At 38.8% G+C, this 24,630-nt stretch overlaps 1 protein-coding gene across 2 annotated transcripts in view; it reads right to left on the bottom strand.

Moving 5' to 3' along the window:
- LOC115258883 (serine-rich adhesin for platelets) overlaps window positions 1–24,630 on the bottom strand; it is an 84,892-nt gene that overhangs the window by 43,246 nt on the left and 17,016 nt on the right. Inside the window, exon 1 of one of the 2 annotated variants that reach the window (XM_029859324.2) lies at window positions 7,033–7,413. The exons of the other annotated variant lie outside the window; for it this stretch is intronic. Coding sequence (XP_029715184.2) covers window positions 7,033–7,084 — 52 coding nt within the window. The 5' untranslated portion in view covers window positions 7,085–7,413. Of the gene's footprint in view, window positions 1–7,032; window positions 7,414–24,630 lie in introns of those variants that run through there. 2 annotated transcript variants of the gene reach the window in all.

The following is a 24,630-nucleotide window of genomic DNA, read 5'->3' as shown; positions in this document are numbered from 1 at the left end:
CCGGGTATTCCAGAAATTGAAGAGTTGTTTTAGTATTCTCAGATAATTTTAAGCTTTTGTCTGCTAATATATACGTCCCACTGAAGCGTTTGATAGGTGCATCTTAAACCCACTTTTTGCCCAAATATATGTATTGCAATAAAAATATGGGCATTTCATAGGTCGACAAGTATGTTTAAGATTTGATTCGTTTGTTTTTATTACATATCTTTCTCATCGACGGTGGTCGGGTGCCAAAGCGCTGATCCAGTTAAACCCGAGGCCAATAGTCGATTCACGATATTGCCATTTACTGCCACTGCTAGTGCACCACTCTGGCAATTCCCACTGCGGCTGGCAAAATCTCCACGGGGAGCAATCGGGAAGCTCGTACCGCCCCGTTGAAAATCTCCACCCGCCACCAACCGTCACGTCACGTCGTCGCAGCGATTGCCACCATCTCGATTAATGGCTCAAAGTGGCAAACCGTTAGCGAATTAAAAGAAAGCACGCTCCGAGAGAGGAGCTTGTTTGTTGAAGTAATGGAAAAAATAAAAATGAACAATCTGATCCATATAGCACCAAGAAACCGCGGCCCCGAACATGAACACGAACCACCATAATTAAGAACAGGTGGCGCGGAGTTATATTGGATGGAGGCACGACTTGGTTGGACGAGATGTGCTATCTGGCGAATGTGTTCGTGTGATTGGAACGTGAACTAAAAGAACACAAAACTGTCAAGATACAGAAGATTTGTTATTTAACGTAACGATAAAACGTAAAAAGTAGGTTGTTAGATATATTAGGTATAATTGAAAATTTCGGCAATCCACCAGAAACGCACAGAATTGTTGGCTAAAATGTAGTTTTAAGAATGAATAAGAACGACTTTTGACAACTAATAATAGTAACTATATGGGTCCTCAATCCTCATAGTCACAGCTATAAAGGCGTGGGTACTCAGCATGACCATGCTGAGGGTGACGGATTCGATTCCCGGTTGGTTTCGTAATGGAAATTTCCTTGACTTCCTTGGGCGTAGAGTATCTTCGTACACGATATGCATATGCAAAATTAACATAAACTGAGGAAATAACTGAGTTAATAACTGTGGAAATGATTATACAATACTCAGCTGAGAAGCAGGCTTTGTTTCTGATTTGTATGCAGAAGATCATGGGTTCAATCCCTCCTTCCGTTTTACCTTTTATCTTTCTTCTTTCTCCTCTAAAAATATACAACACATGTATATTAATATACTCATAGCCATCGCTAGAACCAGAAACGGACTGAACCAATTCATTTCCCTTTCTTCCAACTTGGACAACAAAAGGACACTAGAGCCACGTAACGGATGAATTGCACATCAAACTTTCCAACAGTTTTTATTCAGACCGAACCAGACAGCATGTTACGCCTGTAAGTAAGCTACTCTTTTTTTAGCTTAACCCTTAAAAAGAAATTAAAAAAAAGTAAACAAAAAAAAACGAATAAATAATGGATCTCTATGTTGTGGTTCCAATAACCTACAACAATGTTAGTCCTCGACATCTGAGAGCCTGAAGTTGTATTTTATAACAAATTCCATACAATGACTATGTTCTATCTGGAGTGCATCAAAAATTCTCAAATGTTGACTATGTTTTCCCCCTGCATCTCAAGACAGTATCAGGTACCTGGCATAGATTTCAACCTCATTGCCTCATCATGTAAACTTTATTTTCCGGGAATTTCATGAGAAATTTCTGCTGAAATCTCGAAAACAATTTCAGACGACTTTTTGAAGGAATGCCGAAAAATCCCAGAAGAAATCACGAGAGGAATAGTGGGAAGAATCCCGGAATGAATCCGAGGAAAAATCTCTAAAAAACCGCGGGAAAATCCCGTAAGATATTCATTGAAGAAACCCAGATGGAAATATAGGGAGAGAATTCCAGAAGGAATCTCAAGAAGAATCCTTATGGGAATTCCAGGAAAAATCTTTGCCAGATTCTCAGAAAGAATTCCTGCGGGAATCCCAGAACAAATTCGTGCGTAAATTACGAAATGAATCCTTGCAGGAATCCCGGAAAAAAATCCCAGGAAGGATATCCGCGGGAGGAAATCATGCTGAAATCTTGAGAAAGATTCCGAGAGTAGCCCCGGCAGGAATCCCTGCAAAATATCAGTGTAGGAATCTTTGGAGAAATCCTTGGAGGAAAACTGCTGAAAATCCCTGAATGAATCCCGCAAAGTCTCCCGGAAGATGTCCTTAGAGGAGTACCGGGAGAAATTTCTAAAAGAAACCCCTTGTGGAATTCTAAGAAAAACTCAAAGAGAGAAAGAATCTCTGAAGGAAGAAATTCTGAATGCAATCAACAAGTCGTGTAAAAACCCATGAAAGAAGTAATGAAGTAATTCCGGTATACTGGTGACTAAAATAGTTATTGATAATAAAAATAACTCTTCAAGACGCGCGCCGTTGAAGAAAGTACAACACTCACCATCAAAAAAAAACCTCGCTCGGCTTATACACTGGGACAAAGCCTGCTTCTCAGCAGGGTTCTATGAGCACTTTTACAATTATTAAATAAGAGTTTCCTCTGCCAATGACCATTATGTATATGCATATCGTGTGGCAGGCACGAAAATACTGTATGCCCAAAGAAATCAAGGAAATTTCCTTTACGAAAAGTTCCTGGGTTGACCGGGAGTCGAACTCGTCACCCTCAGCGTAGTCATGCTGAATACCCACGCCTTTACAGATGTCCCAGCAAATATTAAAGACGCGGACACCGTCTTCAGCCAAAGGCTGCACAAACTGAATGAAACTTAACACTAGACAAGCGACACACGGAGCATGCACCAGTGGATACGGAGAAGAAACTATTCTCACGAAAAGTTTTATCGCCCGGAGCGGGAATCGAACCCTCACCCCACAGTATGGTGTGATTAGAAGCTTGGTGACCCTAACCGCACGGCTACGAGGCTCCACAGAGCTGTACAATAGATAAATAAACCGCTCTTAAGGCGAAACTGGAAGCATTTCCTCATTTTTTTGGTTTGATTTTTCATTAAATAACGAAACAATATTTTCAAAATCGGTTTTCGTACACATGTAGAGTATGGATCAAGGTATCTTCTGAATTTTTTTTGAGGTGGAAAATGTTTTCCGTTTTTTCAGAAACCATTTTTTTGTAAAATTTCATTCAAGAATGGTTTCCGCAAAAACGAAAAACATTTTCCATCACAAAAAAAAATCAGGAGATACCTTGATCCATACTCTACATGTGTACGAAAACCGATTTTGAAAATATTGTTTCGTTATTTAATGAAAAATCAAAAACCAAAAAGTGAGGAAATGCTTCCAGTTTCGCCTTAAGCATAATTTTATAAATTTTAGCTGTTATTCAGCTGTCATTGTTACTTGGGGTGGCAATACATATGTTTAATTAAAATGGGATAAGCAGAAATGACGGCTTCGGTAGGTTGTCATTCTATTTACTAGAAAGCATTCAATCGTTCAATCTTCTAGGGAACGATGCATTGATACAGATGCATGTTTTTGCAAATGAAAATAGACCTCAACACAACTCAGGCTGTAATTATAATAAAAATCCTACTGAAGCCGTTATTACCTTTATATTACATCTAATTTTCATTATAACGACAAAAGCTCTATTTCTACTGATCAAACAGACCATTTTTCTATTTCTACTCATACTCGACCTTCAGCAAGATCTTAATGAATAGCTCTCTTTAACGCTCGAGTGATCGCGCTGTTGTATTTTGTACACATTGAACACGTTGGAAAAAAAACTCGCTTTTTGTACTCAGCTTTAGCGTACCCGGGTAGACGAGAATATCTAAATTATATCTCAAATCGAACACTTTTTGTTGTCATAGCACAAAGTGATTTTGATGAGGTATTCAAAAATCTAATGAATATCGCACGAATAGCTCAAAGTGATATGATATCAGTTTTTGTTCTTGTCGAAATAGCTGAAAATTTCTACATAAGAACAAGTTTAGCTCTTCTGCACGAAATGGAACACATACACCCATAGAGATGGCACAATGTTAGTGAAATACCATTTGCCTTTTTCCGAGCTGTGGAAACGAAGAACCGCATGCTCATATTCCCATGTTATTTACAACAGTGAGCTACAGTTGAGTGGTAAGCATCGCCGCCTGTGAATCCTAAGGTCATAGGTTCGATGCTGCATGCTGACATTTTTTATTTTTTTTTTTTCTAGAAAAAAGTGTCAAATCTTGTCTGCTATTATTTTGATCTTGTAATATCTTAACGAGCTATTATTCAGTAGTTCACCATATTAAATTTTGCTATTATTTCTGTTCTTTCACCTCTTATATCAATCAAACCAATATCAGTTTTTGCTCTTCAGTAATTCAATCAATCAATCGGGAAATCCCTTAAAAATTAATTTAATAACTCCAAGAGAAATACCTTAACCCTCGTACAGTCACATCTTCGACCACTTTCAGCGACACCATGCTCATGCTGTGTATCACATGTTAGTTTTTTTTATAGTACGTGTAATTAGTACACGATGCAACCGCTCCCGGGTTAAAGAATTTCAGGAAAATTTCCTGAAGGATTCCCTGCAAAAAAATCTGGGAGAGTTTCTTCAGAAACCATTGAAAGAATACCTGGAGAGATCCCTGAAGAGGTTTAAGAAAAAATCCTTAAGGAATTCCAGGAAGAAACCCATAAAAAAAATCCCACAAAGAATTCCATAAAGAATCCCACCAAGAATTCTAGGAAAAATCCCTGAAGGAGTTTCTGGAAATTCCCTAGAGGATTCCTTGGAGAAATCTCTGAAGAAGTTATAGTAGAAATAGAAACTCCTTGAGAAATTACTAAAATACCTCAAGGAACCCCAAAAGAAATTCTTCACAACGTATTCAAGAAATTCCAGGAGAAATCCCACAAAGAATTGTAGGAAAAATCCCACATAGAATCCCTGAAGAGTTCCTATAGAAATTCCTGGAAAATCTGCGAAGTAGTTCCTGGAGGAGTTCCTTCAAAAACCCAATGAAGGCTGGAAAATTCCCCGGATCAATTTGGGAAGAAATTTCTGATGGAGTTCATGGAGATATCTCTCTGGAGAAATTCATCACAGATTTTCAGAAAAATTGCTGAAGCAATTTCAGGAGGAACTCAAAAAGAAATTCTTGAAGGAATGATACAAAAAAAAACCTATGGAAATCACTGAAGAAGATTCTGGAGGAGTTTATGAAGAAAGTTCTCAAAGATTACAGAAATAAATTACTGGGAGGAGTCCCTGAAGAAATCTTTAAAGGAGCTTCTTTAGAAATCCCGAAAGGAATTTTAGAAATCAAAAACCATCAATGAATTCAAGGTGAAATTCTTGAATAAATTCCTGAAGGATTCCCACAGTAGTTCCTTGAGAAATTTCTGAAGGAATTTTTGGACAAATTTCCCAAGGAACTTCAAGAGAAATTCCTAAAAGAATTCCAGGAGAAATCTCTTGAGGAATTCCTGAAAAAAAAGTCCTGGATGAATCGCAGAAGGAACTGCTGGTGGAATACTTGATGAAATTCCTAGAGGAATTCTTAAAGAAATTCTTGGAGGAGCCCTTAAGGAACTTTCTGGAGCAATTTCTGAATGAACTCCAGGAGAAACCCTTCACGGAGCTTTTAATGAATCCCTGAAGGAATCTATGATAAAATTCGTGGAGGAATCCTAGAAGTAAATCATCTTGGTATCTTTGAAGGAACTACAAGATAAGTCTTGAAGAATTTAACAATAGCTGTACGACAAAATATTTTTTTTTTGTGGCAAAGTTGACAAATTTGATGTACTGTAATGTAAATGTTATTATTATTAGCTTTATTAGGGAGATTTTCAGCCCGAGGCTGGTTCATCTCCAAGGATGTAAATGTTCAGCAAATTGGTTTTGATATCCAGACAATTTGATCTTTACAATTGAATGTACACAATAAAATAATAGAATGAGATAAAACGGAGTCATTTATGATCATAATTAAAGGTTCTCCCTAACAAGATGCATCAAATCAAAGCCCTAATAGATCATAATGTTCATTTTTACAACTTACTTTTAAATGATAGGCTCACGCAAATGATTGCAGCCCTCGTTGCACCTTGAGTACAAAGTATAAACACAACACCATTTGAATTGCAAATTCTCCTGCACAAACTAAACTTTACTGCCACTCAGAGCACTTCACGCAGATTGAACCATCTATCACAATGTAAATCGCTGCACTTGTTTTCGTTCGAAACAATTTCCCCCTAGAGGCACAGTCTACTCTACATACAAAACAACGCAATCACCACCGTGTTTCGTTTAGTCACCCTTGAAATTCTCATTGCACCCCGTCATCCGTTTGCACTCGGTGGCTGCTGCTACTGCTGCTGCAATACAAATCCCTGTCGAACATTATCCGACCATGATTCATCGCATAAACGCCTCCATCCAAACAAGACTCAAGCTCGTTCAATTCGCGGAAGGTAAACCTGATACTGCTGTTGTTGATACTTTCAACGTAAAATGCGTCAACCCCTCTTCCGACCAGGCTCTGCTGTCTGTTATCGACCAGTCAGTCTACAAGGTAAACTCTCACTTGCGTCACTCGAGAACAATTCCATCAAACTCAACACACACTTTGCTGCACAAACATTTTTTTCTTGTCTGGCTGTAATCCAGCATCCCATGGGATTTTTTGTTGTTTCCAGCTTCCACTTTTTCCCGGTGTTTATATGCTTGCAGCATCCATACACTGACTGACCAGCTGAGTTATGCGAAATTTAGCACTTCATCACAACCACAATCAGGAACGCAACATGGGGAGTTGACTGTTGTTGTGGTGGACTTTCATCCAAGCAATTCCAATGAACCTGATGATGCGATAGGCAATTCCAATGGCGTAACCGTTCTACGCAAGCAGAAATTTTCACTCTTAATTTCTTAATTAACCACTTTTACAAGCACAAAAAACCCGTTTCCTACCCTATTGCACTCTGGGGAGTCACAGTTGATTCCAGATTTCGCAACTACCACATACCGGACCGATCACATCCAAGACGCACAAACGACTGCTCCGAATCCAGCAGCATCCGCTACAACACCACGGGAACCCCGATGAACGTTGAACATTGAACGACCGAATCGCGAAAGCCCTGCTAGCTATACAATAGACGCGATGAAGTGGACCCAACGAAGGCCTGAATGAGACTGCCTACGCACAGACTCATTCGCGTTCACATTGAACGAGACTCATGAATGCACCCCGCGACTCCGCTTGAATGGTTGTTGTTGTAACAACACACCGCTCAATGAATTGGAGTGAAAGGGAGAGCGCGAGCTCAACCGAACACCGCGAACGGATGAAGGAATGGACGTGTGTAAACGCAATGCCCATAAATACAAATTTAATCCCATAGCACCAATATAGCTGTAGGTATCTCCCGCCGCAATACACGGTCGGTGACGAACGAACAAACCGACCATACGGTGAGCGGCACGGCGCTGACTGCATGGGACTGGACTGGACTTTTAACGCACCGCACCGGCCGTCTGGCCTGACTGAGTGGACTTGAATGTACCACGCTGGCTTTCGACAGGTCGACCGACGGCGACGAGGGGCGTTCGATTTGCTAACAAGATACAGTGTTTTGCGCGTACACCGGCATAGGAATGCTAACATATGGGTAATTCTCGCTGAGACCGGCCCACTATTTACACCTTGTCTTCAAAAATGTTTAAGGTGACGATTTTCTGAAAGCCCTCGCCTAAAAAGTAAGAAAAATGCATTTGGTTACTCAAATTGATGGACCCCCCGTTAGTTAGAGCCACAACAATTTTTGCAGACCCCTCGATTTTGGTCAAATGGTGGCTCACTTAAACCGTTATAACTCGAAAGATTCTCCAACAACCACCTCAAAACGAATTGTTGTTGAAAAGAGGAAAGATAGAGCTACTATTTACAATAATAAAAAGTTGGGTCGGCCATATTGATTTTGGTCGCCATCTTGGATTTTTTTACCAAAACATTTTTTTCACCATGAGGGCAACCACCGATTTTCAAAATTTTTGTATCAATTGAAAGCTGGGACATTTATACATAACATATCAAAAAATTAGAGATGTCTTTTCCTTCTTTCAAAAGTTATCTGCAGTTTTGTAAATTAAGTCACGTTTTCTCCATACATTTCCATGCGCACCGGCAAAGACATACAACAGCATCCGAGTTTACGCCTGCATGTATACACAAAGGCGCGTGACGCAAAATTTGGCCAAATCGGAGGTTCGTTTCCGTTTTTGCCTGTTTCTCAATGATGTGGGCATTGTTTTTATAACTTTTTTAGTGTTTTGAAAAGCTTAAACTTCCAGCTTTCCATTGGTGGGTTTACAATTTTAATTCGTGTTCGTAAACACTGCGAAATATTGCTGCATTTATGCAAACGGGCCCAGTGCGCAAAAGTGGCATAATTTACGAAACGGCAGATAACTTTTGAAAGAAGAAAAAGACATCTCTAATTTTTTTATATGTTTTGAATAAATGTCCCAGCTTCCAATTGATGTAAAAATTTTGAAAATCGGTGGTTGCCCTCATGGTGAAAAAAATGTTTTGGTATAAAAATCCAAGATGGCGGCCAAAATCAATATGGCCGACCCAACTTTTTATTATTGTAAATAGTAGCTCTATCTTTCCTCTTTTCAACAACAATTCGTTTTGAGGTGGTTGTTGGAGAAACTTTCGAGTAATAACGGTTTAAATGAGCCACCATTTGACAAAAATCGAGGGGTCTGCAAAAATTGCTATGGCTCTAACTAACGGGGGGTCCATCAATTTTAGTAACCAAATGCATTTTTCTTACTTTTTAGGCGAGGGCTTTTAGAAAATCGGCACCTTAAACATTTTTGAAGACAAGGTGTAAATAGTGGGCCGGTCTCAGCGAGAATTACCCATATGTCGGAGTTTAGGGTTGCGACTTGCAACACGTGAATTTACCGCTGCGGCTATGGCTGATTGCTGAAGGATTAGAAGCCCATTAGGTCGCTCTGTACCTACCCGGTGAAACGAGATCACACATGTAATCGATATCCCCTTTCGGAGGCTAATTGCAAAAGCCAATTCGATGACCTGGTTGAGGTAAGTTGGATTAAGTACAGTCGGGTCTCCTGAAAGACGCTGCCATCAAGTATCGTCCAACTGAAATGCAGTTGATTTTAAATGGGTGACCAAGTAATGAAGGCCTACTAGATATAGTTAGGAGTTCATAGAATACCATACTTACGATGCAGAAAAGCTATTGGCACCATATTTTAGGAGACATACTATAGTAGATTCTAGACTGGCGACTAATGAGATTAAGCTTAAGACTACCCAGGCATCTTAGCATTGCACCGGACAAAAATGGGTAAGGAAAGTCGTTTCTAATACACTACTGCATACCAGTTATGCTGAAAAAAGCTTAGTTTTGGAGACTTTCTTGCAGGTGTAATCAACATCGCCTGTCCTAGTCAATGCTTGCTGCTGCGACTCCCGGCTGTTTACATCAACTATCCAAGTTTCGTGGTGAGTCAATTCCAATTTCCTGGAGCTTATCAATCCCTCAACCGCGATCGTGTTAATAGCATTGAACTGCACTACTTCGATAAATTCATCGTAGACCTCCAGCGTAATATCGTCAGCGAATTCGATGATGGTCACGCCCATCTGGAAGTTTAACCTCAACATCTTGTCGTACATAACACCGACCCAGATTGGAACCTTGTGTGGTGATTCACCATATACCTGTCTACCTAGAGAATGGAACTCCTGAGGTCAGGTGGGGTAATTCAGACCCACCACTAGTACTCGATTTTAGAAGTAGCTGCAGAGAGTTTTGTATAAGTAATGGGGCACGTTCAGTGTAGTACTAGATTTGTAGTAATGAGCTGAATTTTAGTATGGTGAGAAGGTCAATTCTCCGTTTCTGCAATGAAATGGCGCCAAAAGCGTGGGTATTATGATTCCTTGCCTAATTCGATGCTGTTTGAGCAAAACTTTAGATAACTATGTTGTTTATATTGCAAGAAATAGAGAAAACAACAACACTGTTGCCCAAAGTTTTGCTTAAACAGCATCAAATTAGGCAAGGAATAATAATACCCACGCTTTTGGCGCCATTTCATTGCAGAAACGGAGAATTGACCTTCTCACCATACAAAAATTCAGCTCATTACTACAAATCTAGTACTTCACCGATCTGTCCTATTGGGTATCCCAAGACGCAGGACCGCATCGGAAATATTTCCACAAATGGCAGTATTAAAAGGTTCCTTACATCCATGATTAATACTGCACAGTAACGAATTTTCCTCCCCTTCCACAGAAGAGTTCTCTTGACAGTTTTAGTAACCGACAAGACAGCGAATACAGATTCGTGGGTTCAAATTCTACCAGAACGCCATTTTTTCACAAATTCATTTTTCAATTTGTTAAATAGAAACATTCTGTGCCTTTTGACTACAAGTTTTTCTGTATGTTTATGACATACCAGCTTATCCGGTATCAGCATATAAAGATCCCTCTTCTTTATTACATCTCCTGAATCTGGTCAAGCGTCACACATTATCTCTTGATGTGATTATAAGTAAGAAATTATTGCTCGACTGTACATTATTTCATTTACAGCAGTGGAAATCGTGAAATTTTCCGTCTGATGGTGTCTTTAGGAATCCTTCTTGGGATTTCTACAGAATACATCCGGTAATTCGCCCAGGGGTTCCTGATAGTTCTTCGTGAAATACTTTTTGTGATTCATCCTGCGATTTCTTAAAAAGTTTCAACAGAGATTTTTTCTAGGATTCTTCTATAATTCCTTCATGAATTTCTGATGGGTTTAATATTTGCTAGGATTTCTCTAGAAATGCCTACTGCAATTGCTCCAGATGTTCTGTTCTTGGTAGGATTCCTCCAGGAATTTCACTTATGGTTGGTCGAGGGATTTGTCTGACTCCTGAAGGAATTCCAGAGATATTTTCAAGAATTCATTTTGATGTTCCTATACAAATTTCTACTGGGATTCTTCTAGTCGTTCCTACTATGATACGTTCAAAAATGGTCCATAACAAATCATGTGATTATTCCATGAGTTCCTATAAGAAATTTACCAGAAATACCATTGCATCCCCGGTCAAAATTCCACCAGGGATATCGCACGGAATTCATCCAGGGATTGCTCAAGGAATTTCATCATGAATTTATTCAGGATTTTCTGAAAGAATTCCTGTAAGAGTTCTTTTTGGGAATTTCTTCGAGGATTCGTCCAGTGATTTCTCAAGAAATTCCTCCAGGGAGTCATCAAAGAGGTTCTCTGGCAATTTTCTGTAGGGTTTCCTCAAAGACCAAGTGGACTTTTTCGTTACGCTGTCACTTCCAGTATCTCATGAAATCGAATACACTTCCACAGCTGTCTACTGTCATGTAGTTTGGAGCTTGAAGACTGGGATCCAGTATGTAGGGAAGTTATGTCAAGAATAAGTAGAAGATGTAATAGTTGTGCTGTATCAAAGAGGCTGGCTAGGGATTGAACCCAGGACCTATTGCATACTATTCGTAGGCAGTAGGGGCCTGTCCATGAGCTACGTAGACAATTAAGACTTACATATGAACTTACTTCAACACCCTTGTCTTTAGAAAGTTAAGATTAGTGCCAGAGGAGCTATCACTTTCACATATTTAAGCTACCTTGCGATCATTCCCCCCAGCCATGTCGGGCTTAACCCTTTGAAGACGGAATTTTTCAAAGCGTTATTAGTGTCTACCCTCGTTGGTTTGACCGCATCTAATCTGAACACTAATTTGACCACCGCTTATCTGCACATCGTTCAAACTAAAAATAGTTCAAACGTCATTCTTCTCATGGAACGGGGTGAAACGGAACGCAGGATCAAAACAAAACAGCAAAAAGGGTTACCATCAATGTGTTTTTCGATACCCACAGGGTTACTAGAAATGCAAATTCAAAAATGAACCCCGATAGTTTGCATGAGGTATCGTTCAAACCAACGGAGGTAGACGGTATAGAGTATAGAATGCTCAATGAACATCATCAGATCAGCTTAGGTAATCCAAACTATTATGATGTTTAAAACTAAGCATCTTTAGCAATTGAGGTTTCTGTTTTGGCTATATAGAGTTATGTTGAATAATCTATTATACTTACAGAAGCTCACATAAAATAATCAGATACAATGACATAGCTTCGGGATATTCAGAATGGTACACATTGTCCTGCAATATATTACATGGCGTCTACAGTCGTAATAATATATTTTTGCTGCTTTGAGTTACACAACATTACCAATCGTAATGATTGTATTTAATTAATTTATTAAGCCTTCCTTCCGAATGCTACGTTGGTAGTAGATCACAGCGAGCTCGTAATGGTCCTAAGCACCAAACGCTTGAACGCTTTGAGTGCTTGCATGTCCTTCTCGAGTCCTGGTCTCGTTCCCGTGCATGAGAAACTACTGACATAGCCATAGACTTTTAAGAACTGAGCTCCAGAGCACTCAAACTCCTGAAAAGCCAAAAAAAAACCTAAGAATGCCTTGTGTCCTTCAACTATTCAGTGAACATAATTTATTATGTAGGGCTACTCTATGTAGCGGGTAAGATTTTTTATACAAATGTTAACTGACAGTTCTCAGTTGTAGGGAAGTTTCGTAATCCTGAAACATCTCAAAGGTATTTTGGAATCGCTCTGAGTTTCACAGAAGTTCACAGATCTGGGTGGGTAAGACTAGGTAACGTATCTTTCCATAGCACAAATAATGATTGTACAATGCCTACTAGTCTTTGAATAATATTTGTAAATATGATTTATTATGTATGTAGCAGGCTATGTTTGCAAGTTTAGATAAAATTCTGAGATAATTCTGCGATTATCACAAGTGTAGATTTGAAGCTCCGGAGCAATTTGGTTGATAGTTATCTCAAAAGCATCTTGAAATGACTTATGAATATGCCAGAGGGATTATAGAATACAGTTGGATGTGTAATGTTACTGTCAAGTGAGTAGACTTCAGGTTGGTCCAGTATCCGCGATTGATAATGCAACGCTACTCAGGATATTAGATATGGATACTGTTACGAGTGTAGACCTGAAGATCTGAACTCCAAGGTAGTTTGGCTGACCTGGAATATTCCTACAGTATCTCTAAATGACACTTGAGATTTCAAGAGCTGATCCCAGCAGATTATGCAATGCTTTTATTTATTGCGAAAACACATAAAACTATTCTTGTAAATATGAAGGTCTTTATTATAGGACAGGTTAGACGATCCTGAATGTCTCAAAGGTAACTGGAAATATTTCGTAGAATTTTATTCAATTTTGTCGTTTTCCCGCGGCTCTACGGTGTGACATACAGGTATTGATCCCCTTGAACGCACAAAGTCAACACGCAAAAACAGGAAACCCGTGAGAAAAATTTCATCAATATTTATAAGTTGACATGTTTATGGTATGCAGCCGGTATGGATGGAATGATAGAATGTGCGAGACTTTGATTTCTAAAAATAGTGATAAGAACGAACCGATCAAAACATGGAAACGGGAATTGAAAGCGATGACACACCTACTACCATCAACCCACTCGCTGTCGCTGCGAACGTAGTTTTTGATGGAATCACCCGCCACTAATGACTTGACTTGAATCCAAATGTCTTTAAATTGACTCAATCACGTTCCGGCAGGTGGAAAACCTCCATCTCTAATGACCAGCCATAAAGTTACACCTACACACATTATTGTGGCAAACAACTTAAAACTGGATGGAATAAGCGCAAAAACAGAATAAAATTTACAGCCGAATTACAATTAACGACCTCGAACTTGAGAGAACACCCGCATCCAGAAAGAACTCACCACATCACAATAATGTTGTTGACTGAACGCGACGCTTCAAGGTTGCTAATTTTCTGGTGTTTTTGATGGAACACTCCAAAACAATTGAGCTGCATGAATTTAAGCAACTAACGCCAACGTCGTCACTTTCCTTCAATGGTCCCCCCACGAAGGCCGAATGTGTTGCGTGCGGGTGTTCAAGCGCCAACTAAGGTACTACTCTTTGGCCATGGCTGGCTGACTGGCTGGCTAGTTGGCTGCTGGTGATACCCACTTGTACCTTGCACTTGGACGGCGCTGCTACAGCATTGAAAGCAAAAGCCCCGGCCCCGGCTGCCGTAGTTGGTGAATAGTAGTGTAGTGTTTTTTGTACGTCAACAAAACATCAAATTGAGGCCCGGACGACGACGAATCAGATTGTCGAGCAGCGAAACGTGATGTGAATTCTGCGCTGTCGCTGTCGCTTTTGACGGACGTCCCACGCTGAAGTTGATATTTTTTGGAGATTTTTTTTTCAAGTTTATACGGATGACTGATGCGGATGATTCAGAAACAACCGAGAGTTTGTTTGTTTTTGTTCATTTATTACTAATGAGATAAGGAGTGGCGTTGATAATGGTTTTGATAGAATAAAATTACCATATGAAATTTTTGCACTTCCTGAATGTTGTTGTTTTATTTAATAATTTTTGCTGAAAATCTGCAAAAACATTACGAGTGATTTTTTAAGATATATCCTGAACCATCAAAGGTCTGCTAAGTACACCCCGTGCAAAAGTTTGTCAAAGGCACAAATTTTTGGTAAAATTTTTGTTTTGTTTCTCTTGGCGGATCGACTGAGAAGTTTACTGTAGGAATTAAACGGCTACGCAGTCTTCAAAACGGAAAACGAAGTTTATTGTTTGCCCGACGTTTCGACACTGGGGTTTTGTGTCATCTTCAGGGGTACTAAAATTTAATACATGTACTAGTTCGACGAATGGATACAAAGTTTGGTCTAGATTACTTACACTAATTGTTCGTTTTTGGTCTTATGTTTCGTCTAACTGTAACTGTCTGGTTGTTTTGTTGTTGGTACATGCTGCGAAGTTGTTATAAAAGATTTAAATATTGTCGGGTTTCTTGTCTGGTTATAAATTTTTGTCTTACACAATTTTCGTTTGTCTAGTTTTGCAACGGACTGTACGCTGTTGGCGCAAATCTACTTCTAGCAACCTCCTTCTTATGGTTGAACAAGCTTCGGTAGCAGAAATGCCCTATCTTAATAACTATGCTTCATCGTCAGATTGTCGTGTTGTGCTCGGTTTGTCGCGTTCATATATCGTCTTGATGCTGTGCAACAAAGCTGCGTATGTGGTACTAAGTATATCTACGTCTGTTCGTTTGTTGATTGTGTGGTCTGAGTTTGTAATGTGACACATTTCAAGAAATGGTTTTTGTTTCGTTTTTGTCTTAGTTGGTTAAAGCGCCGGTCTAACGAATACGGAGTCGAGGGTTCGAATCCCACCAGAACGCGTTTTTTTTCACAAACGGATCTCACCATTTGTCAATTAGCAACATTGAATGCCTTCTAATTGCAAGTTTATCTAGTGTGTTTCAGACATACCAGCAAAAAAGAGCAATACGTATCATTGTACTTGCTTGCGTCCAGTGAAGAGAATTGTCAGACAAAATAGTCACAAAACAAGCAACAAAGAAAACGCGGCGATTACTCTTTATCCCAACTGGTAGCAGATAAAGACATGATCTCGAAAATTTTTGTTGCAGACAAAACGGAACCTGAATTTGTTGCGTATTGTTCAACTCGTGAATAATCAATTATTACCAACCCAAAATCGAAACTTTTTGATGATACATCTTCAGCAGCGTTGCAGTGTTTACCGACTGGAAGTTACCACTCGAAAATCACAATGCAAGCCATAAAAATCTCTAAACTTGTGGTGCACGATCTTTGTCCTATTCTGTTCAAGTTGGGACAAACGTATGTCGCATTGGGTAGAATGTCGCAACAAATTCAGGTTGCGACATTGTCGTGAAAAAGGAGTGTTCACTGTGTAGCTTCTGAGTCAGTTTGGCTTTCAAAACCGTAAAATCATTACCTGTTCTGTGGCATAGTTGGTTAAAGCGCCGGTCTATCGAATATGGAGTCGTGGGTTCGAATCCCACCAGAACGCGATTTCCTTAAATGCTTTTGCAGTTTTTACAGAATAAATTCGTCCCTCGATTTCACCCTGTGGAGTTCTTCCATTAACTAATATTAAGTTTTTTTTAGAGATTTGTCTGAGATATGGTTTTTTTCTAGATCTTGAGGTTCTCCCCGATATGCTCTCGAGATTTCTACGGAGTTTATCCCAGGATTTCAGCAGGAGTTTTTCATTGGACTTATGCAACAGTACCTCTCGGGATTTCTTACAAAGGTTTTCCCAGCAAGCTCCCAGCTCCCAGCTTTCTCGCGGGATTCCTTCCGCAGATCCTTCCAAAATGTATTCAAAGGTCCTTTAGGGATTTCTCAGGGCCTGTCCTTAAACATACATTCTTAAGCTGATACGGAACGTTGTGTTATTTTTCCTATCTTCCCTCTCTTTTTATCCATTTGCCTCGCGATTTTGAAGATGGTAATCTTGATTTCTGTTGCACAGAAGATGCTGAAAAACAATCTGCATATGCACTGCAAGTGAGCTGAGCATACACTATGATAGATTTCTGTTCCATTATATGAAGTTGAATCTAAGATTACCATCTTAGTAGCAACAGAGCAATGGCGGATATTTCCTCGACCGTCCCGTGGTCATAGCCAAACTCTACGCTCCATACATATTAAAAAAATATCGGGATTTTTGCGACATTTCCCCAGAAGTTCTTCCAGAGATTTCTTCCAGAGAATTCTCTAGGATTACCTCCAGGAACAGCGCAGACATTCTTTTGTGGACTCTTTTGATTTTACAAAAAAAAATCTGGAATGTTTACAGAAAGAAGATTTTCGCAGGATTTCTTACAATGATTTCAGACGTCACCTGAAGATGTCTCCTTACAAAATGCATTACTGTTCATGGATTTCTTTGAAAATTTCTCCAAGGATTCCTCCAGAGTATCGTTCAGAAATTCCCCCAGAAATGTTCACTGAGCCATCTTCAAGAGTTATTCAAGGAATCAAAAGATTCACCTCGAAGAAACTGGGCCCCGGGTTACCTCAGAAACTCCTTTCGAAATTCATGCTGGGATTCCTTAAGAGATTCTATATAAAATTCCTCCAAGGATGACAACTGCTAATCTACGGGATTTGCGAACAAATTCGGAATTTCCAGGAATCCCTTCAGAAATTTCTCATGCATTTTTTTCCTTAGAATTATCTGCAGAGTTCCTCCAGAAGTCTCTCAAAAATTTTTTTCTGGCGATTAAGAACTTATCTTAAGGTGTTTTTTTCAGGTATTCTCCTAGTCATCATCCTAGGCGTTCATGCAGGAATCGATCAAAAGATAACCTCCGAAATTCTGCAAATAATCCTGAAGGAATCCCTAGAATATTAAAAATATCTCTGGGGATAAAAATATTTTCTGAAAGAAACCCTGAAGAAATTTCTGGAAAACCTTCAGTAGAACCCCAGTAAAAATCGGATAAAGTAGTTTTGACTGAATCTCTGGAAGAATATCAGGGAATTTTTTGAAGGAATCCCAGGGGAAATTTCTTAAGAACTTCCTGGTTGACTGATTGATTTGTCTTTATTAAATAGATTTTCAGCCCTTTGCTGGTTCGTCTCTCTCAACTTCCTGGTGAAATGCTTGACGAAACTTCTGGAAGTATTCCTAAAAAAATCTATGGACGAGTTACTGAAAAATCCTCTAGGAATACCTGGAGAAATGCATGGATAACAGGCTCACGTAGATCTCCAGATAAAAAAGTATTGAGATATTTCTAAATGAATTTCCGTAGAAATTGATTGAAAATATTTCTGATTTTGTTTTTTTTTCAAAATTGGTGTTGTAGGTAATTGTATACAAATAAAGAAAATAACATTATTGAAGCTATCCTTAGAGGAAATGCCGGAAAATGTTCTGAGATAGGTAATACATGGGGGAATCTTTGGAGAAAACTCCTACATTAATCTTTGGAAAACTTCCTAACTGAATCACTGAAGAAAGTAGTAATGCAACGACCTCTGGGGGATTTCTGGCATGTTTTTCTGAAAAAAAAGACGCATTCATATGGGATTTTCAATGGAATTCCTAGAGGAGTTCCTAAACAAATCTAAATTTGCCAAAGGAATATCTGGAAAAGTTTCTCAAGGGCCCACTATTCAGAAAAATGATTGAAAAATCTTTGGGAGAATTTGCGACGAAATCTCTGTAGAAAATTCTGGAAGAATTCACGTAGAAATTTCTGATGAATTTTCTCAACGAATCACTAGAAGAGTATCTAAAATAATTCTTGGAAGAGTTTTAAAAGGAACCCACAGATATCTACTTAAAAGAATTTCTGGATAAATTTATGGGAAAATTCATCAGGGAATATCTAAAGGAGGCCCTGGATAAAGTTCCACTGATTAAATATGTATGGAATCCGAAAAAGATTGAATTGGAATCCTAAGAATCTCTGAAGGACAGTCTATGGAAAATTTTCTGAAGAAATCGTTGGAGAAATTTTTGGAGAACCTTGGAATTTTTAATTTGAAAGTTCATTCTGGAATTCTCTCAGATATTGTACAAGAAAAATCTTCTAGTTGTTTTTGCTATTAATTCTTTATGAAAGTATACTAAGACTTCCATATGGAATTCTCTCTTGAGTTCCTTATGAAATTCCTGAGGAACTTTCTTGAAGAATTCCTGCAACAATTTCTTAAAGAATATCTACAGCAGTTTTGCAGGGAATTTGTACTGGAGTTCTTTAAGCGATTCCTTCAATAGTTCCTTAAAAGAAAAAAATAATCTACATACATTGCAAAAAGAACTGGACAAAACCCATAGAAATTCTGAAATGAAGCTTTGAGGGAATCCCGTAACGAGTTCCAGGAGTTTGAAGAGAACTCCTGGAAGAGTCCCTGATGGAACTTTTCAACAAATCCTGAATAAACTCCTGAAAGAATGACTGAAGGAGCTTTCTGAGAACTTCTGAAGCAATCCTGAATAAATTTGTGGAGGAATCTCAAGAAGAAATTCTGGGGAAATCTCAGAAGTAATTCTCGGAACGAGTTCCTGGCATATAACTTTCCGGGAAATACCGCAAGAAATTTCGTTTAAAATTCCTGGAGGGATGTTCAAAGAAACTCCTGATGGAATCTCAAGAAAAAATCCTGGAGGAATCACTAAAGGAAGTCCTGAAAGAATCCATGAATGACCTCCTCAGAAAGAACTCATAATAAAGGAGTCTCAGAAGGAACTTCTAGAGGAATCTTAGAGGAGTTCTCAGAAGGAGGAATTTGAAAGGATCTCCTGAAGGAATCCCTGTGCAGTGCCCTACTGACACCGTTGTGGTAGTATGACAGCGTTTAAAACCATCCCACTCTGGATTGGTGTTACATATTGCAGTCGTAATGAATTTCTTTCCAGTTCGTAAAAATAAATCTGTTCTTTTACAATTTTTCTACTTTTTAGCTGATTTACGTAACTTTTCCTACATTTAAACACAGCCGACCTGAGAACTGTACAAAAACCATGCTGATCGGATCATTCATTGGTTTTATGGCCTTTAAGGGACTTCAAACTCATTTTTATATGTAGAGGCTATCTATTTTGAAAGAGGGAAAAAGCCACTTTAGGTGAATTCCAAATTTTAATTGCGTAGGTTATTCCAGGGAGTATTAGAAAAAATACTTCTGAAAAAAAAGAACTCAAGGGTTGTCCCTTTTTTTTGTTTCTAATTGTTGTCCCCAGTGGCGTCGCGTAACCTTACTTTTTAACTGTGCACCAAGTATTAATTCTTGAATATTTTGAACAAATTTGCTTGTAATAATTAGAATATGACGAGGATAGCTGCTTTCACTTATTTCTATTTCGAGTTTGATCATAAATCCCCTGCAATTGCAAGTTTTAGGGTCGGTGCACAGGTAAAAAGTGAGGTTACGCGACGCCACTGGGGACAACAATTAGAAAATTCCTAAAAGAAATACTCAGAATCCCATGACATTTTTATTTCAAGGGATTCCGAAACGATCTCTGGGAGTAATTACTGAAAAATTAATAACAAAATTTCAAGACAGTGTCTCTGTTAGCAACACCGGAAGGAATCAAGGGACAGTGTTTGGACGAAAAAGTGATAAGTGAACCATTCGGCAGTTTTTCTTCCCTTCTGTTGATTCTGTTTCAATTACCAAGCGGTGTATGTTCGCTCGTCGAGTCGCATGCTTCACGAAGGAACACAAAGAAGATACTCCGATATAGACAAGCTGCGGCGATGAGCGGGAATCGCCAAGTGTAACACTTACCGATGATCTCTCATCGTTGGCTTGGGACAACTGTGAATAATCGTTATTTTTATCAGTATTTATTGCGTTTTCGCATTAAAAACGTGAACTGCTATTTAATTTAACTGTATTCATGACGCTGCAGGTTGTGTAGTCACAATAAAAAAGAATTATGACAATAAAATATTCTTACCGAATGCATCACTTTCATTAGCGTCATCGAGCATCTTCTCTCTTGATTGCGCTCTCGTATCGAGCCGGACAAGAGAATGAACAGCATTTCGAGGAGTGTTCCCGAGCATGTCGGTTCACGAAATGTTACCTTAACTGTAAACCTTTGCCTCAATCACTTCAAACATATGGGTCCTCACACAAAATACCCTCATGAAGACACTGTCCCTGAGTTGAAACGTCGGGTGAATAAAAAAAACTCGTTTTTGAACCCTAAGACTGCGTAGCCGTTAACCAATATGGTCAACCTTAAAGTCGATTTTCAACAACAAATTACTGGGTCAAATTACAGCTGGTACAGTGAAATCATTATATACAACGAGTTGTATTTAAGAATTATTACAGACCAAACAAGGACAAATACAGCATTATCACTTTCTAGTACATCTAATTTTTAACAGCTTGCAGCTCAACACCGTCGTTTCGAAGCAATCTGTCTGCGTATTCAAACAACCGCTGCTGGTGAAACACCAAGCACAATTTTTTTTCTCCCACATTCGAACCATTGAGTCAGTACTGTGCATTTAGAGCAACGCGCGTAAATGGTTGTTGTAGTTTGACCGTACCCGCGCCTAGTACAAAACGACTCACGTCCAGCAAATACACGATTGCGTTGCCACCGCCGCGCCGGTGCGCGCCAAGGGTGAACAAACAAAACAAATAGCCAGTAGATAGCTACATCAACGAATATCTCTACCTACCCACCTAGATATAATAACACAGAAAAGAAAACAAAACCCGTGTTGTAAATCAATCGTGCGTCGTTATTTTGAACTCCTACTAACAACTGACTGGCGGCTTTGGCTAGTAAGTACTAGTAGATACCTATGGTGATGGCCACGGCCACTACTCACCCAGACATGATGCAATTCTCGAACGAACGAGAGTTGAGCCGCAGCAGTTATAACAGAAACAGCAGGGTTTGCAACGCAACTCTTTGAACACCGCCCGCGTGCATCGCGTTAGACAAGCAAGCGCTATAATTACCAATACCTACAATCTGGACCTGCTGCTTGCTGACTGAGTGGACTACTGAATGAGGTGCATTCAAACGAATCGGAAGATGCGGCTGAATGACCGAAGCTGATGATGTGAAATTCCAATATGTTTTGATGATTTTTTTTGGCATATAAGGGTAGAAGTGTTGTGAAATCACATCCACTTAAGCATCTTAGTCTTCAATCAAAAAGCCGTTTTCAGAGTTGAATTACAGTTTTGAGAACAGCAACACTCCAAATATACAAGTCATCATCCACCGTCACGAGTCAAATCCACATCCAGTCAGTAGCCCACTCGATTTTGTATTTTCACGGAAAAGGAACGAGAAATGCATCTACCTTCCGAGATCGGCCCACTACAGCTATGCCATCAAATAAACAATTATGTGGGCAGTACAAAACCAACCGATTCAAGCAAAGTTCCAAACCAGTGCAGTATGGTGTACCACAAAGTGGTGACCATTATTCTACTGTTTGTCGCATTTGACCGAAGTACATTATTGCCTTTCTTGTGAAACAAAGTTTTTAATTTACGCGTTTGCTCGCTATGATTACGACATTTCTTTGAAAACGGCTTCAAACTTCTAGAAAGTTATGAATTAAATTTATAAAAGCTTACTAGTCGCCATGTGATAGCGTATCTTCAACGAGATTCCACAAAAAATGGTGACAATATTCCCCCTCTTGGACGTCCACAAACACTTCATATCTTACCCAGTCAACCAGTGATCGTATAAGATGCTGCATAAGTTCATAAAGTGGAGGCGATATGCGTAGATTTTACATGTGCCTAAAAGGAGGCATGCACACATATGGCCTCCACTTTATAATTTTATGCAACATCTTATACGATTACTGGTTGTCTGGGTAATTGCTGCTTGATGAAACATCAAAAACAAAAAGATGTCAGTGAATCCCATTGGTTATCATTGGCGATATGCCATGCCTTCGTGCGGCATCACAAGGCACGTTGTCAAAAGCACCCAAGAAGGATTGCTTTTGGTTGAATGCTTTCTCGGTATTGTAAACAACTTTGTGTAAAAGAGTCACAGCGGACTTTCCATATAGGTAGGCATGTTGGCTCACATGAAAAGGCATGTTAGCTAAATGAACATCACGGGAGAGATAAGATAGACAATGCGGTCTAAGCATTTCAGAAGGAAAGAGGTCAAACTGACTTCCTCATACGACGTACGACATACTTTCGGGATAAATTTTACAATATATCCCACAAGAATTTGGGGATGTAAATAGACGCAAGTAGTTTTTCTTTATCAAAACATGTTTGAAGTACATATTCATATCTCTCCTGAAGCATAATAGGATAAAGTTCATATGCTCCTGGAGATTTAAAAAGAGCAAAGTTATTTGAATTATTAATTATATACATAATTATTGGAAAGTTGAGATACTCATAATTACGACTCATAACTACATGAAATATGATTGGTTTTTCAGAATATGTAATATCCACACATCTAGAGAAGTGCTTATTTAACCCTCGAGCGATCGCGCTATTGTACTTTGTACAACATGTTGAAAAAATCTATCTTTTTGTGTTCAGCATTAGCATGGTACTGACAGTGGTGACCAACAGCGCGAGTTACGGAAGTTAATAAACATTAACAAACAAGTACCTTTAGTAGTAATAAACAAGTACCTTTGGGATTTTCATTAGAAGTTCCACCAGAAATTGCAGGAAGTTTCTCCTTGAATACCTTTGGAAATTCCCGAATTCCTTCAGGAGTTTCTACTTGAATATCTTTTCTGCACGAATATTTCTAAGATTTCTTTAGCTAATCTCGAAAGATTCAGCGTGGTGATTTAAGGCAATTCCATGAAAAGTTTTTGTTTGGATACACAAGTTTACAAAATAAAACGAAAGTCGTGAACTTCTGTCAACGACCAAAATTTTTGAAGCACAATTTAGTGCTGATTTCGAAACCGACCTTCAAAAAATTTAAAGTAGAACAGTATTTGAGATTTAGCTCAATATCGAGTTTTGCAACTTTTCAAAATATGTAATTTACTGAAATTCAAATATATTGCGTTTTGTTCAACCAATTTTAAATCTTTTTCCATAAATTAAAAGCTGAATACAATACCATTCGATCATCTGAATACAGGTTTTGCGTCAGATTGATGAAATTCAAGATGTTGGCGAGTTTTAGGGACGATCTTCTTAAATTTTAGCAAAATTCCCTAATTTTTTTGAAGAAATGTATTTTTTTCAATAAGAAAAAAACAACTTAAAAATTCTTTCTCGACGTTTATTTGACATATCATATGTAGGCGAGTTACAGTAAAAAATTCAGCTCAATCGGAGCATTGATTACGGAGAATGAGGTGTGTGAAGTGAGCGACGTTGCTTAAAAATAGAACAAAAATCGATTTCAAACCATCAACCTTGTATGGAAAGTCGAAAAATTTTCCGCTCTACTGTAATTTTTTTCCTTCGCGTTTTCGAACTCAGGGCATGATTCTACACCAAAAATGATCATCAGCTTACCGAGTTCAAAAATGCTGTAAACTAGTGATACCTAAACGATTTTGATCCCTGAAATTTCTCCAGAAGTTTCTTCTGGAAATCAAGCAGATTTCCCTTTTCAAGTTCCTTTAGTCGAGTCAAGTACTAGACACTGTAGAAGACCTTACAGTTGAGGTCGAAATACGTATCTGTCAAAGGATGCAAATTCTTAGTGGAATTCAAATGAACAGTACTTAACACGATTTTCTTTTTACTTATTAATTTTAGGTTTTAGCCATCCTGATGTTACTTCCGAAATTCCTTTCAGGATTTCTACAATATTTCTAACGCGAAATCTTCAAAGTTTTTTTTCTTAATTTCCTTCTGAGATTCCACTCACTAGAGCTTTTGACCAGGGTTCCCTCAAAAGTTTCCTCAGGAGTTTGTCAAACAAATTTACAGCGGTTCCATCAGGAGTTTTTTTCTGAGATTCTTCAAGGTGTTCCTCCTGGCATTTCTTTAGGAAATCCTTCTGGAATAGCACACCGAAGATTGCCGAAAAAAACCCCAAGTTCATACTTCTGTGTTTTTTTTTAACTTTGTTCCAAAAGTTTCTTCTGGGATTCGAACAGGAGTACTTATAGGGATACCTGCAAAAGTTCCTTCT

Source organism: Aedes albopictus, chromosome 2 (assembly GCF_035046485.1).
Source record: "Aedes albopictus strain Foshan chromosome 2, AalbF5, whole genome shotgun sequence".
Lineage (NCBI taxonomy): Eukaryota > Metazoa > Arthropoda > Insecta > Diptera > Culicidae > Aedes > Aedes albopictus.
The sequence above is the reverse complement of the archived record's forward strand: the minus strand, read 5'-3'. Positions and strand labels throughout refer to the sequence as shown.